At 39.5% G+C, this 15,850-nt stretch overlaps 1 protein-coding gene across 1 annotated transcript; it reads left to right on the top strand.

The window, feature by feature from the left end:
- The first annotated feature begins 6,512 nt into the window (after positions 1–6,512).
- Positions 6,513–14,392, top strand: pdia3 (protein disulfide isomerase family A, member 3). The gene is made up of 13 exons (XM_053318761.1): positions 6,513–6,859; positions 8,422–8,500; positions 8,628–8,745; positions 8,907–9,014; positions 9,284–9,413; positions 9,549–9,665; positions 10,691–10,816; positions 11,104–11,286; positions 11,646–11,754; positions 12,363–12,491; positions 12,710–12,789; positions 13,532–13,589; positions 13,698–14,392. The coding sequence occupies exons 1-13, from the start codon at positions 6,726–6,728 to the stop codon at positions 13,821–13,823; spliced, it is 1,497 nt and encodes a 498-aa protein (XP_053174736.1). The 5' UTR covers positions 6,513–6,725; the 3' UTR covers positions 13,824–14,392.
- The last annotated feature ends 1,458 nt before the right edge of the window (positions 14,393–15,850 follow it).

Below are 15,850 nucleotides of genomic sequence, written 5' to 3' on the forward strand. Positions count from 1 at the left end.
GCCTGAAAACAAGTTTCAGTCTGGAGGCAGCAAGAGTCTGAAGAAGTGGTCATACAGCCCTTAAATCCCCAGTTTCCCATACACCCACAGGTGAGGCAAAATGGCCCGACGACCTGTCCCAACCTCCACCCAGGGAAGTCATACAGCCAATGAGCAGACAGAGGGGCAGGCCGTCACAATATGTTTCAGTTTGTGGCCTTCATCAGGGTTATCCAAGACCACAAACTGAAACACGTTGGTCTATTAATAAAGTTCTCCCATACTACACGTGTTGCGAGAGCTTGGGCTTTCTTCTTCTAACCCTAACCCTAACCCCACTTCTCCATGCACCTTGGAAGTAGGTAACGTTGTGCCAGAAACCTCCATCCTGTGTCTTCATATGTTTTAAATCATGTCATCCATCTAAGAAATGTTCCCCTGATGGACCTTTTACCTGAATTTCATCCCAGGACATTAGAAATAGCAAAATATTCCAATTATTTAATAAGACAAGCAACCATAGCCTACGTAGATATCACATAATCATGATTAACCTTCACCTCAATTTTGTATTTATTTTACTGTTACTGTACATTTCCACTCCACTACATTTCAGAGGCTAATATTGTACTTCCTGTTTCACTACAGCAGCAGTTCTGCATATGGAAACACTTTGTTGATAAGAGAGGTCACTGACAGTCACTCAGATAGCTACTTTTTAGAGCTGTGGTGAGCATAAAAAGCAGAAGACTGAAAAAAATGGCCCGGTCTGATGAACTTTGATTTTTGCTGAGGCACATAGATGGTAGGCTCATAATTTGGTGTCAAAAGCACAAATCCACAGACCCAAACTGCTTCATATCGACAGTCCAGGCTGGTGGTGCTGGAATGTTCTCTTAGCTAACTTTTGGTCCCTTCAATCAATCATCGTTTGGACGTCAAAGCCTATCTGAGTATTGTTGCTGACCATCTGCTTCCCTAATGTTCACTTCCAGCGTGATAATGAACCATGTCACAAAGGAAACTGGTTTCACGGACATGACAATGAGTTCAGTGTACTTCAGTGGCCTCCCCAGTCACCAGATCTGAATCCAATAGAAAACCTTTGAGATGTGGTAGATCAGGGGATTTACAGCATGAATGTACAGCTGACAAACTGTATCAACATGGACCAGAATCTCAAAGGAAAGGGTCCAACATCTTGTGGAATCCATGCCACGAAGAAATAAAGCTGATTTAATAGCAAAGTGAGACCCTACCCAGTATTATTATGGTGTTTTTAACCCTTGTGTCGTCCTCCTGGGTCAAATTGACCCTGTCCATTTTTATTGTTCCTTCTTTCCTCCGTTCCTTCTTTCCTTCCTTCTCTCTTTCTTTCCTCCCTCCTTCCTTCTTCCCCCCCTTTCCTTCCTTACCTCCTTCTCTCTTTCTTTCCTCCCTCCTTCCTTCTTTCCTCCCTCCTTTCCTTCCTCCCTCCCTCCTTTCCTTCCTCCCTCTCTCCCTCCTTTCCTTCCTTACCTCCTTCTCTCTTTCTTTCCTCCCTCCTTCCTTCCTCCTTTCCTTCCTCCCTCCCTCCTTTCCTTTCTTACCTCCTTCTCTCTTTCTTTCCTCCCTCCTTTCCTTCCTCCCTCCCTCCTTTCCTTCCTTACCTCCTTCTCTCTTTCTTTCCTCCCTCCTTCCTTCTTTCCTCCCTCCTTTCCTTCCTCCCTCCCTCCCTCCTTTCCTTCCTTACCTCCTTCTCTCTTTCTTTCCTCCCTCCTTTCCTTCCTTACCTCCTTCTCTCTTTCTTTCCTCCCTCCTTTCCTCCCTCCTTTCCTTCCTTACCTCCTTCTCTCTTTCTTTCCTCCCTCCTTTCCTTCCTTCCTTCCTTCTTCCTCCCTCCCTTCCGTCCTTGACTCAAGGACAACAGGAGGGTTAATAGTGTTATACCCTTTACAACAGAGGGCCTTAAGTGAGTGAGTGGTGTATGTTCCCTTACAAATCCACAACTCTTCAAATTACCAAAACCAATGGACACTTGCCCAGGTGGAAATCCAGCCTTGCTTATATAGGACGAGGATTGTGCTTTCTTACGATCATCTCAACACACAATCATCTCTTGTGGCTGTAATAATAGTTTTTCTACCTGCTGTTTAGAAAAACCCTCACAGTCATTTTCTGATCCAGTTGCAAAACATCAACAGAGAAGATACACATAGCTGCCTTTTTACTGCAGGAAGTCTCCCTCGACTCAATTCCTCTACCTGTGTTTCCACCTCAGGGATCAGGGTCTAGATTACGTTCCAAAGAGATTGTTTTACCCCCCAAAAAATCCCTGCTTGACTGATTGTACTTTCCAAAAGGACAAGAATGAAAAGTTGCTGATTGGTTAAATATACACATGGCCACTGCTTCACCTTGTGTGTTGCGTCATTCATAAAACAAGGAAGTACTTTTATATTGATTTAGGACATTTTTCATTGTTTGTAACTTTATAAATAGAGCAAGGCATTAATGTTAGCTTCCTGACTGGTTTTATAAAAGAGCGAGAGAAAAAAGATAGAGAGTAGCAGTGATGGAGCAAGGAGATGGAGCGGCTGTAAAGAGAACAAAGACTAATAAGAGAAATAAAATGTTCTTTTCTGATTATTTCACAATGGTTAAGTTAAGTAGAAATAGATAACATATGTTTACCAGTGGAGACACACACACACACACACATGCAGCAATAAAAACAAAGAACAGGACAAACCTTAATACTGCATCTCTATATATATGCTGCTATCATTTTTAAATTCTTGATGAATCTAATTGGTATGATCTACCTGCTTCCTCAGATGTTGTGGAAACACAAACAAGACTGTATAACAGGGACGTTATAGTTGAGTCCATTAGATTAGTTCATCCAGGTCCAAAGTAGCTGGAACATTTGGTGGAAATTAGGCCTTTTGTTGGTGGATCAGGGAAAATTAACAGAGAAAAAAATGAATAAAAACAAATTCAGTGTTTGTTATATCACTGATGGGTCCAGCACACTAAATCCTGGAAGCTTAGTTTTTCCACAGAAGGTACGTGACACACAGAAACCTGCAGATCCACACGCTTAACCTTCCTTCTGTTATCTGAGCCACGGTTTTAGGATAATTACTTTAAGTGCTCTTGGGATTGATTTATCAGAAGAACTATCAGTTGTAAAAATTGTTGCCCATTGGCCAATACAGGGTTTGAATATTGTGGTTGGGGACTCATAACCACCAGACTGAGACCAGTATTGCTGACTCATGCTTACTGAGGTTTAATACCAACATGGATACTTTGTTGTTTCAGCCTCTGGGAATTACAATAACTTACCTTTGCACATAAAAATAAGGTTTATGGCTTTTGAATATTATGGCCTCTGGTAAACTTACAATATTAAATCCATAATAATGGTAACAATAATAATAATAATGGTAATAATTGTAATAATAATACATTTTATTACAGAATCAAAAACAATTAAAACAATAAAACCATACAGGATAAGTGAAAACACAATCAATAAAAGCAATGCAAAAAAGAAAATAGAAAATCGAAAAACAAAACAAATAAAAGAAAACAAACAAAAACAATCAAACATTAAAAGCAGATTTGCAATCCATCCAAATCCTGTTGTCCACGAGTCAAGGAAGGAAAGGAGGGAGGAAGAAGGAAGGAAAGGAGGGAGGAAGGAAGGAGGGAGGGAGGGAGGAAGGAAGAAGGAAGGAAAGGAGGGAAGGAAAGGGGGGAGGAAGGAAGGAAAGGAGGGAGGAAGGAGGAAGGAAAGGAGGGAGGAAAGAAAGAGAGAAGGAGGTAAAGAAGGAAAGGAGGGAGGGAGGAAGGAAAGAAGGAGGTAAGGAAGGAAAGGAGGGAGGGAGGAAGGAAGGGAGGAAAGAAGGAACAAGTCAAAACAGACAGGGTCAATTTGACCTAGGAGGACGACAGGAGGGTTAATTATGTGTATGTGAACATGTTTTGAGGATTCAGTTTTCAAGTTGTTATCATTCAAATTTCCATGTAACTTATAATCATTTGTTTATTAGATGTTGGACTTGAGTCATTTTACTGATGTTGATTTAGATATTTATTGTGTTGGTTGGTTGATGTTGCTCGTGGTCAGCTGGACTCTTTTTATACATCCTACATCACAGTGGAAAATAAGTCTCATAGTTTAATGTGTCATCCTTGACGTGGTGGACATGGGCTAGATGGTTTTAGTGATAATAACAATGGAGATGTTGGAATTAACCTTTGTGTACTTTTTCCTCTATTTAATGTTGTTTTAATTCACCACTGTACTTTTCTGTATTTGTAATTAGAGACTGATACCTGAGAGACAAATTGTGAAACAGACAAACAGGGATTGTCCTTAACTCACCAACGTGTAGGTGCAGGGCAGGAAGCTGAATCATCGTCTGTTATCCAATGAGAGAGAGACACATTGATGGTTTGATGGTCAGCCTCTAAGGAATGTTGTAATGCAGAACATGATAAACCTCAAACTCATGGACACAAATCAGTCAGAGGGATAACACAGATACTTTTACTTTAACACTTGAACTGCATTTTTCTTTTAATACTTGTTTTACTTGTTTAATGCATGTTTAGTTAAATCTGACTTTTCATGACAGAGTTCTGCTTGTACTGCAGTATTTTAACATTGTACTGATACTTTTACTGCAGAAATGGATCTAAATACTTCTCTCACCACTGTTTTACTGTAATGCTATATTGTATATATGAGACTTTATGTAAACTACCACCATGACTGTGTCCTTTTTTTAGAGCAACTTTACTTTTGTAAGTTATGTGATACTGTCTGAGTAATGTTTGACTATTGCATCAGTATAGTTGGTGTCTTATAAGTGTGTGTGGGATAGGGGGGGGGGCGGTCACAGTGTGTCCACACAGTCATTTAAAAGTAGATGTGAAGCTTATATGAGGTTTCAGTCTGAGTCTGAGTTAGTCATATCAAGTGGATATCTGTCACATTTACAGTCTTTTTTAGCATTCCCTCTTTGAGTTTGAGTGTCCTTGATGAACTGTGGAAGTATAGTAACACAAAGAGAGACTTTGGCTCTAAAACGTCTGTAAAAACACTGTTGAAAGATATCTACTTCATTTGTCTAGTTTGGACGGCCGAAGCTTCATATTAGCTACAAGTGAACTTTTAAATACATTTTTGTTTTTGCTTGTGGACTTTGGCCACCCATCACTGACATATGTAAGCTATTCCAACTTCTCACCTCTGGTGGGCGCTACGGAGCACTTTACACCAAAACTATTAGACACAGGAGCAACTCTTCCTCCTTGCTGTCAAACTTATGAACAGTTACCTCAGTCGCTGTGCAATAGCCCTGTAACACTACAAAACCTGCTGTATCTTCAAATGATATGTATTTATTTTAGTTTAAATCATAACATGTGCAAAGACAAATATACATTTCATTCAATAATGTATATTTGAGCTGATTTTATATACTGTGCATGTACTGTATGTATGTATATAAAGTAGTGTATGACTTTAAACATTTAATATTCATTTTAACATTCTTTGTTCACACCATTTGTACCCGATTTACGGTACAGTTTCACCTGTGTATAGACAATTGATGTTGTTTTCCACTTGTTTCTATAGGTATGCATGTATTTTTTCAGCCATTTGCTTGCACATAATAGTGATATGTTTATGTTTCATTATCTTTGTTTGACTTCTTGTCCATGTGTATCTTTCTGAAGATTGTTGTGTGTAAGCAAGCTGAACCGGAGTCAAATACCTTGTATGCATACTTGGCCTTTTAAACCTGCTTCTGATTACACTGTAAGTACATTAAGATTAGATCTTTTAAAAGTCAATATGAACAAGAGGAATGATCACAGCAAGAAATTTAATATATAATAATAATAATGGTAATCAGATTTCTACAGAGAGGACCCTAAGATAGATAGATCTCCCTCACTTCAAATCATACCCCACTTAACCTGAACTGCACTACCTACCTCACCCGAACCCTAACCCTCACCTTTCTCTGTTTTGTCTGTTCTACACTGTCTTCTATCTGTTTTGTTTCTTATTGTTGCCCAGAGAGGCACCTTCAAATAAAATGTATTATTATTATTATTATTAATGAATCCTGAGGGAGAGACAATAGTAATGACAGAACTATCCAAAGTACATTAGACCTGTTCAAATAAAAACCATTTGAAATCATTTTTAGGAAAAAAAAAATACAATAATAATTTACTTATTTTTAGGTTTGCTTAGTTTAAAATCGCCCCTGTATTTGAGCACCTGGCTGTTTGTTTTAAATCAAACCTTGCAAAAAAATCTTGAATCTATCCTTTAAAAAGCAGTGAAGTCAAAGAGCATCTGAGTGAGGAGTTTGATTTTTGTCAAACTTTGATTGGTCCAAACAGATGAGGGCTGGTGTGTGCTCGCTTCTCATTGTCTGATCGACTTTGAGTGACACGTGCGTTACACCAATGAGCGGCTGCCACACTGTGGTTAGGAGACGTCCTGCTCCCTGCTGCCTGCGTCTCTTTCTCTTTCTCTATCGGCTCGCCTGCATATTTTCTTGGCCCTGTCGTCCTCGGGGGTTGCGTGGAAGAGACACACAGATAGAGGGATAGAGAGGTAGAGAGAGAGGAGGGTTGCAACTGTCTCAAGCTCTGCAAGTTTAAACCCACTTTTCATCAGTTTAACCAAAACAAGAGGGATACTTTTATTCAACCCCAAGCCGCGGTGAGCCATGCTGAGGCTGATCTTTCTGGCCGCGCTCGCCGGCTTCTCTCAGGCCAGTGATGTGCTTGACTACACGGACGATGACTTCGATAGCAAGATTGGAGACCACGATATGGTTCTTGTGGAGTTTTTTGCACCATGGTGAGTCTTTTTGTCAATGTAGTATTTGAGTTATTTGGACGATAAAAAAAACGACGCTAGCTTGAATTGGCTGCTGACCAAAACGTTAAGTTAGCATTACTTAGCTGCAGTGAAGGATTTATTGCTTTAAAAGCGGCTGCAGTTTGATAATAAACATAAAATGATATAAACTTAACACTATTTGTCATATTTATTGTGTTTTTAACCCGCTGTTGTGTAATTTTTTCACTGGAAAGCACCTTTATGCACGAATGAGGTTAATATGAGGAAGTTGGGGGGCGTGTTCTTTTTCGTCGTTGTAACGCTCTGATTGGTCGGTCAAGTTTTGGTGTCCACCTCTGATTGGTCCGAGGGGAAGAGTGACGTAGTTTTTTCAATGTGCCAAACTTGAATGGAAGTGAACCAGGATGCTGCTGTAAAACCTTTCATCCTGTTCCTAAACTTGTGTTTTAAGGACATATTTCTACATTATTTTACATTGTTTGGAGTAATATGTATCTAATCAGCAGTCATACTTATTATAAGTGTTGTTTGAGTAACTAGGAGATGACTCAAATTTGAATTTCCTATACATTACACATCTTTTTTAATTTTACTGACTACATTTATAAAAGCAAACTTACCTTTTTTGTTTTCACAGTTCAATCCAACGACTGCATTAGATATTAATGCCTGTTTAAAATATGTATTTTGCCCCCCCTCTCCCCCCTTTCTTAGTTTATTTGTGTTTCTATTTTTATTTTACATTTCTTCTACAAACAGCAAGATCAATATTTTGATATTTGCATTTTTATATGTCACTAAAGGGGTGGAAAGTGAACACAAGAAGCTACAAGTCAGCTGTTTTGGTACTGAACTGTTTTGGGTTTTGTTTTTAATCAAATCTTTTATAATCAAGTTTTTTTTAAGCAGGAAATAAGATGCTCCACTCCAATTGGAAAATTTAATTTATAATAACTTATTTCAAAACTCCACTTATAGTCTTGTGCAAAACACAAACAACTCTATTGCCTATAGATAAGATATAAGATAAGATATTCTTTTATTAGTCCCACAATGGGGAAATTTACATTATTGCAGCAGCAAAGTGAAGAGCATCAATAAAAAGAATAAATAATAATAAATAAGTACAAAAGAAATAAAAACAATAGTAGTAAAAAATATAGTAATAGTAACACCATGTACATGAGTAATATTGGTGTTGAAAGATAATATAACTGAGTTTGATATTGTTATTGCACAGATTTAAAGTGGAATAAAAATATATATGCAAATACATAGATAACTTTATCAATCTCAATGGGAAATTAAAGCATTACAGCAGCCACTTGACATAAATCAAAACACCAAAGCAATGAGATATACAAATAATTATAAGCTGAGAAAAGTAAATCATTTCCCACTTAAGAGTTAAACTTACTCTGCAGTCAAAATGTATCTGCAGTGTCATATTTCACTGTAGGAAGTCGATATATCTCTTTTGAAGTTTTTTCTTTTTGCTGAACTGAAACCTGAACACAAAGCTGAAGTGTAACTTGTGCTCCATATCATCTGCCCTATAGGTGTGGCCATTGTAAACGGTTAGCACCTGAGTACGAGGCAGCAGCTACACGTCTGAAAGGCATCGTCTCTCTGGCCAAGGTATTGCATAATCCAGTTCATTTAACTTTGTCCACGTATGTGTAGTTTTCTGTACTGTGTCCTGTTGCACTCTGCACCTACTCAGATATGAACGATTCTCCTTTTGTTTTTTTTCCTTTCCTCTCAGGTTGACTGCACATCCAACAGCAACACTTGCAGCAAATATGGCGTCAGCGGTTACCCGACCCTGAAGATCTTTAGGGACGGAGAAGAAGCTGGTCCCTATGATGGTCCCAGAACTGCAGGTTTGTGATTTTTTTGTTTGTTACACATGTTAAAAAAATACCGCTCATGTCTTCATATTTAGATTAACACATGGTCATCTCTGTGTTTTATGACTCTTCTTCCTTCTCTGTCTCACTCTCTCTTTCTGTTGCTCTTCTGCTTTCCTCTTTGCTCTCTGTAGATGGGATCGTCAGCTTCCTTAAGAAGCAGGCTGGCCCCGCTTCTGTAGAGCTCAAGTCCGATGCAGAGTTGGCGAAATACACCGGAGACCACGACGCAAGTGTTGTCGGTGAGTTACTGATTTTTAAAATAATTTTCGGTCACTTCCTCCTCCTGCAGTGAAAGTAGCTGAGGTGCATGTTGTTAAACCTGAAATCAAAAAAATCTTTAATCATTATGAAAGTGCAGGAAGCTCCCTTGTAGCCACGTTGGCAGAATATCAACTGCATATCTTGTGATCTAGTTTTTTTGGCAGGTAGAGTCATTGAAGTTTGGAAACAATGACACAGAGGTTACTGCATCCTGATCTGAGCATGATTCATCTCTTTTTTTTCCCAGGATTCTTTGCTGATGAGAAGAGCACAGCACAGGCAGAGTTCCTGAAGGCAGCTAGCGCCCTGAGGGACAACTACCGCTTCGCCCACACCAACTCCGAGGCTCTGCTCCAGAGTCACGGCATCGACGGAGAGTGAGTGGCTCCTTTCTACATTTCACCTAATTAAAAAAAATCATCTTCCTCACATAAATGATGAGGTTAGTTCAGCAGATTCTTCCAAGTGCTTATTAAGTGACCTTTTCTTTTTTTTTTGTTGTTGGTTCACAGGGGAGTCGTCCTGTTCCGCCCAGCAAGACTCAACAACAAATTCGAGGACAGCTCCGTCAAATACAGCGAGGACAAATACACCAGCAATAAAATCAAGAAGTTCATCCAGGACAACATGTAAGTATTTGATTTTTCTCCACCCGTTGCCCGTCACTTCACGTTCAGTACTTCTTCCCCCCCCCCCCCCAAGCAGAGATGATGGATCATGACATTTAAGCAGCACAATACAGCTGCACAAGTTGCTCTAGTTGGCAGAGGTAACATCTTCTGTCCTGGTAACGGTACATATTTACAGGTCTGGCTCAGAGCCAACAGGACTTTGTGTAGGAGGTGACGAGTCTGCTCTGCTAACACATGCAGCTCTTGCTCAATGCTGGGAGTGTGGATGATGGTCATATGATCATTTTGGCTGTAATTGGTGATATTTTGAACATGTCATTAACAAATGCATTACGGTTTGGAGGCTACTTTGATAACTGTCTCTATTATGTTGAGTAGAAAGATCACACTTATGTGATTTACAGATTTTTCGGAGCATGATGAAGAGACAGACAGATACTGTCTCTCCTGATCATTGTAGTGGATCTGAATCATGTCAACTATCTTTGGAGTTGATCTGGCAGCACTATGGCAGCCATAAACTTAGTCATTTTTATATTTAGTGTACCAAAGTTCTCAACAAAAATATCACTTGGGTCTCTTGGTTGTAAGTGTGAAGTTAAGATTAGCATGCGGTTTCCTTTGTGTCTTTTCCCCACTCGTGCCCCACCCAATTTAAGTTCATTTAGTTTTATTAACACCTTCAAGTTCTGATTAAAAAAAAAAACGAAACTGTAAAAGTTCACAGTGTTTGTGCGCATGTCTCTGCATGTGGTTTACCAGCTTTCTCATCAACAGTCATGTGAGGAGAGTTTTCATGTCTGAAGTCTCCCAGTTAGTTTATGCTCGGCTGCATCTTGTTTTACTTTCCCTGCTCCACCCGTTTGTGTGTGTCATGTTCCAGTTCGTCTACATGATTCAACCAATCTGATTTTATGGAGATTGATCAGATATCAACCTATAAACAAACTTAAAGTTTTCACTTGTTGTTCTGTGGATTGTTTCACACTGTAACCCATTTTCTCTTCCTTTCCTCCCCTCAGCTTTGGAATCTGCCCCCATATGACAGACGACAACAAAGACCAGCTGAAGGGAAAAGATCTGCTGGTGGCTTATTACGATGTCGATTATGACAAAAATCCCAAGGGCTCCAACTACTGGAGGAACAGGTGAGTCACTCAAACCGCCCCACCCCCAAACCTCAGATTGTTGCTGTGGTTTTTATACCCATGGGACTCGCTGCGTCAGGCTCTAACAAACATAATAGGAATGAAAGCAACATTTGTCTTTCACTTTCTGTTCCTCATATACTGGAGTGAACTTTTTTCTGCTCTGCTTCTCTCATAGTCATAGTCCGCTTTACGTTACATAAATTAACCTTTTCATACCTTTTTTATGCTATTTTTTAAAAGGATGGGAGACATTTTTAAATAAACCAAACTTCACATTTTTCCAGGGTGATGAAGGTGGCTAAGAGCTTCCTGGATCAGGGCAAGAAGCTGAACTTCGCCGTAGCCAACAAGAACATGTTCGGACACGATCTGTCCGAGTTCGGCCTGGACGGCAGCTCGGGAGAACTGCCCGTGGTCGCCATCCGCACCGCCAAGGGAGACAAATTCGTCATGAGCGAGGAGTTCTCGTAAGTAGAAGTTGCTCGTTGACTTTAAAAGAAAGCTGGAATGAACAGAGGTTATAGTTCTACATAAGTGCCACGGTGTAGGAAGTTACTGTTAAGGGTTTTTAACTGTATGAGTGTGAGGTGCAGCTTCAGTTTTGCTTCCAGAAAAATGTTAAAATGTTGCATTATGTGACCCACAGCTGATGTGACAGGATGTAGATGATGTTTTTAGATGCTTAGCTGCACAGATCTGTAGATGAGATGAACACAAAAGCATTAAAACGTACACTAGTATAAAACCTGATGATGATGATTTTATAATTTCTCTGCTGATGACTTCAATGTCTCTTACATGTTTTTTCTTTTGTTCTTAAAAACAGTCGCGATGGAAAAGCTCTGGAGCGTTTCCTGCAGGACTACTTTGATGGCAAGTTGAAGCGTTACCTCAAATCTGAGCCCATCCCCGAGAACAACGACGGACCCGTCAAGGTGAGATGAAGTGAAACGTCACTCTGATGTTTTCATATCCAGAGGAAATGTTTTTGGGTGTTGCTCTTACTTTTTTTCCCACATATGCGTCCTGTTCACACTCACTTACGCTCCATAGTTCTACAGACTGAAATATTTGTGCATATTTATTCAAATCCTTCATAATTCTTCAGTTGAGTTTAGTATTAGTCATTGTAAAATCTATTTAGGAGTTAGACAGTTATATGTGGATTGGTTAGGAGTTGTAAAAGCAATTAATTGAATACTTTGACCAAAGTCTTGTGCTGTATATTCTCATCTTTCTGATTCTCCAGTGACTGGTTTAAATCATGCTAAAATGCTAACTGCTTGGTCTGATTGTTAAATAAGTGCACTAGAATTAAAATTACTAAAAAAAATATCAACTTAAGCAAGAAAACAAGCTCAAATCAGATGCAGTGTTTCTTTTACATCCCACACAAACTTCTCTGATTTCAAATGTAGTCAATTTTTTAACACGACTGTTAAAAGTCTTAGTGGCCCGTCTCCAGAGAAATAGTCAAAGTTCAGTAGAAGCTACTCATTAATCCACAGCGACTTGAACTTGTGATGTCCGTCTGTGTCGGCAGGTCTTGGTCGCCGAGAACTTCGACGCCATCGTCAACGACGACAGCAAAGACGCCCTGGTTGAGTTTTACGCTCCGTGGTGCGGACACTGCAAGAACCTGGAGCCCAAATACAACGAGCTGGGAGAAAAGGTGAGGGGACCAACTCTTTTCAACATTTAGATGATAATAGAGGTTATAAGAGTATTTTGGATTACCTTAACTAAAGAAGCAAAGTGTTAATTTAAAGCTTACAATAAGTGTGCAGTCAGTCGTTTGACTATTGTGGAGCTTGTTTGTACTTCCTCATGGAGGTGGAAGTCTCTAAGTTGGCAAACAGCTCACACTTTATTCTCCTTTGCTCTCTAAAGCTCGCCGGCGATCCCAACATCGTCATCGCCAAGATGGACGCCACAGCCAACGACGTGCCATCTCCATATGAAGTCAGCGGGTGAGTCGTGACTAAATGTAGTAACGTGTGGTCCCTCCGGGCCTCCAAGGTTATGTTTAGAGGAATTTATTACTTAGATAGATAAATATTTTGAATTGAAATATTACACTAAATATCATCAGAGTGCTTCAGTGGAGATTTGCTTTGATGCAGAGCGGATTTTAAATGTTTTCACTGGATTTATTCACTGAACTGCAGCAGCAGCACATCTGCTCTTAAAGCAGCCAAAAAAGGCTTCTTCATTTCTCAGCACTGGCTTCCTGCTGCTCGCATTAAGTTCAAGTCACAGGACACTGATAATAGATTTAATTAACCCTCACACACTGTTCATATTCAGACCATTCACAGTCTCCCTGCATCATTAGTGTCTCACTAGCAAAAATCACGAATAAGACATAAGTCACAGATAAACAGCTAGATTAATCCTTAATGAAGCTTTCAGAGAGTTTATTCTTCAGCTTTTATACAGAAAATGTGAAGAATGTAACAGTATTTTCTGAGTAAATTTGGATCAAACACTATAAAAACATTTATCAGCTGCACACAAATGTTTTTAAGAAAATGAAATATTTCCCTTGTTGTTTATTCTGGATCACATTAGGAGAGGTCATCAGATATCAGGCTAACAGTAGAAGATACTGAGGGTGTTTGTGGGTTAAAAGGAGGGGCTTTCGTCTCATATGATATACTAAGCACATGATATTTTTTTATTAATCTCAACCTTTTATTTTTACTTTTCCAGTTTCCCCACAATCTTCTTCGTTCCAGCCGGACGTAAGATGAACCCAAAGAAATACGAGGTCAGTATCGGCTCGAAAGATCAGTAAAACAAAGTTTATTTTTATGTTTGGACCCTCCTAAATCTCACCACCCCCTCTCTCTCTTTATCTCTCTCTCTGTCGTTCCAGGGAGGTCGCGAGGTGAGCGACTTCATCTCCTACCTGAAGAGGGAGGCGACCAACCCCTTGGTGGTGCAGGAGGAATCCAAGAAGAAGAAGAAGAAGAACGACAGGCCTGACAGGCCAGAGCTATAAATGCTCAAAATTTGGAACTCAGCTTCCCCCCCTGCCCCACCCCAGCCTGCAACAGGAGGAGGATTTGGGGGGCGGTTGGGGGGAGGGGATCCATGCAGAGAAAGAACTAAATTATATTCCACTCTCTTAGTGAACTACCGAATGCTCTGAAGCCAAGTCGAAAAAGACGCGGCCCTCCCTTTTTAGGTCCTCCGCCGCTCTGGGATTACTGTGGAAAGGAGTTGGAGGAGGAGAGGTGGTGGCCAGGGCCTGCCCGATGTTTAAAAACAAAAACAAATTTTTAGGGAAGGGGGGGAGGGGGCAAGCTTTTTGACAATTGAGATTTTTATTTCCCCTGGTCTGTCTACTACACCTCAGGCTGATGCACTTTGGTTTTGAGACCAGTCTCCAGTCGCCATCATCTGTCGCTTTTTTTTTGGTTTTGTTGTCATCACATCACAGGGGGGTTAATGGTTTATGGTGAATTCCTCTTTTTTTTTTTCCTTTTTTTTTTTGTCGTTTTTGTAACACGTCTTTGTTTTTGTACATTTGGAAGGATTGTGAAATAAAAAGGCCCACAAAACCAAAAACTGTATGATCTCATTCATGAAGTAAATTCTTTTATCACACCGTCATTATCGCACTTTATCTAACCCTTGCTAGCCTCAGTTTAAAACTTTAATTCAAAAATTTGCTAATTAAGATGTTCCTTTTTTATTTCAGTGAGAAATGATTGATTCCCCCTTGGGAGAAATTGAAATTGACAGCAGTAGAGTGAAAAAGAGAAGAAGCAGAAGGGTGAAAGTGTATTAATAAGTACAATCAACAATAAATAGGACAAGAATAGGATAAAATACTATATACAGTAAACTGGATCATTGTATAAATACATCTGCAGTAGTTCCTGAATTTTGATAATGTATGAGGCTGCAGCTAACAATGTTTTCTTTATGGATTAGTCTGTTTTTGAGTCACTGATAATTACTTTTGTTTATAAAATGTCAGAAAATAGTGAACAAAAACTAAAGAGTTTGAAAGATAATCAGATATAAAACAGGGACAAGCAGAAAATGTGTATATTTTAGAGGCTTCAACTTACAGCCATTTGAAATAGGGTGCAGATAATCCGAAATTCATGACTCACTAATTTTCTGTTTGACCAATTTAAATTTTTAGCATCATATAAAGATAGATATAGATCTTCATTGTCACTTTTAAAACATAATGAAAGTAGGTTTGTAGCTATTCAGCAATAAATAAATAAACAGACATAATAAATAAATTTGGACATTAAGAACAGCACAAAGTTGCTGCCTGTGGTGCTCGAGAGGTTACTGCTCTCCACAGTCTCTTTAGATCTTATTTGGGGGGGGGGGGGGGGGGGTTCTGTATCTCCTTGGGTGGGTGGAGTCAGCAGGTTTTCTTGCTCAGTCGACCCGTGTATATATCCTAAATTGGGTAATTTGGATGTTTGACGTTTACTGTCCTTTTATTATTTATTTCCTTTTTCTACACCACTAGTCTCAAACTCTGCTCCTGGAGAGCTCCTGCCCTGCATGCTTTAGCTATCTCCCCATTCTCCCCAACACACCTGAGTCTAATAATTAACTCGTTAGCAAACTTGAAGAGCTTCAGCTGCTTGATGAAGAGCTAATCATTAGAATCAGGTGTGTTAGAGTGAGGAGATTAACCTAAAAATATGCAGGGTAGGAGATCACTGCTTTAAAAGCTTTAACCTGCAGCCATTTGAAATCAGCTGCAGCAGGTAATCGAAAATTGGTGACAGCAAATTTACTGTCAATTGACTAATAAATGTAATTATTTTAACGAGGTCATATAAACTGGGTCAGGTGGATGATGACATTTACTGTCACTATTTAACCCTTACATACTGTACTTATTCAGGCATTTCAGAGTATCCCGTCATAATTAGTCTCTATACATAATTTTGGATTTGAATATCTCATCGGTCATTAATGAACTGGTGATTGATCCTTAATGAAGCTTTCAGAGAGCAGAAATAGTATTTTTTTTTAGTTTATATGCTT

This window comes from Scomber japonicus, chromosome 5 (assembly GCF_027409825.1).
Source record: "Scomber japonicus isolate fScoJap1 chromosome 5, fScoJap1.pri, whole genome shotgun sequence".
NCBI classification, from domain to species: domain Eukaryota; kingdom Metazoa; phylum Chordata; class Actinopteri; order Scombriformes; family Scombridae; genus Scomber; species Scomber japonicus.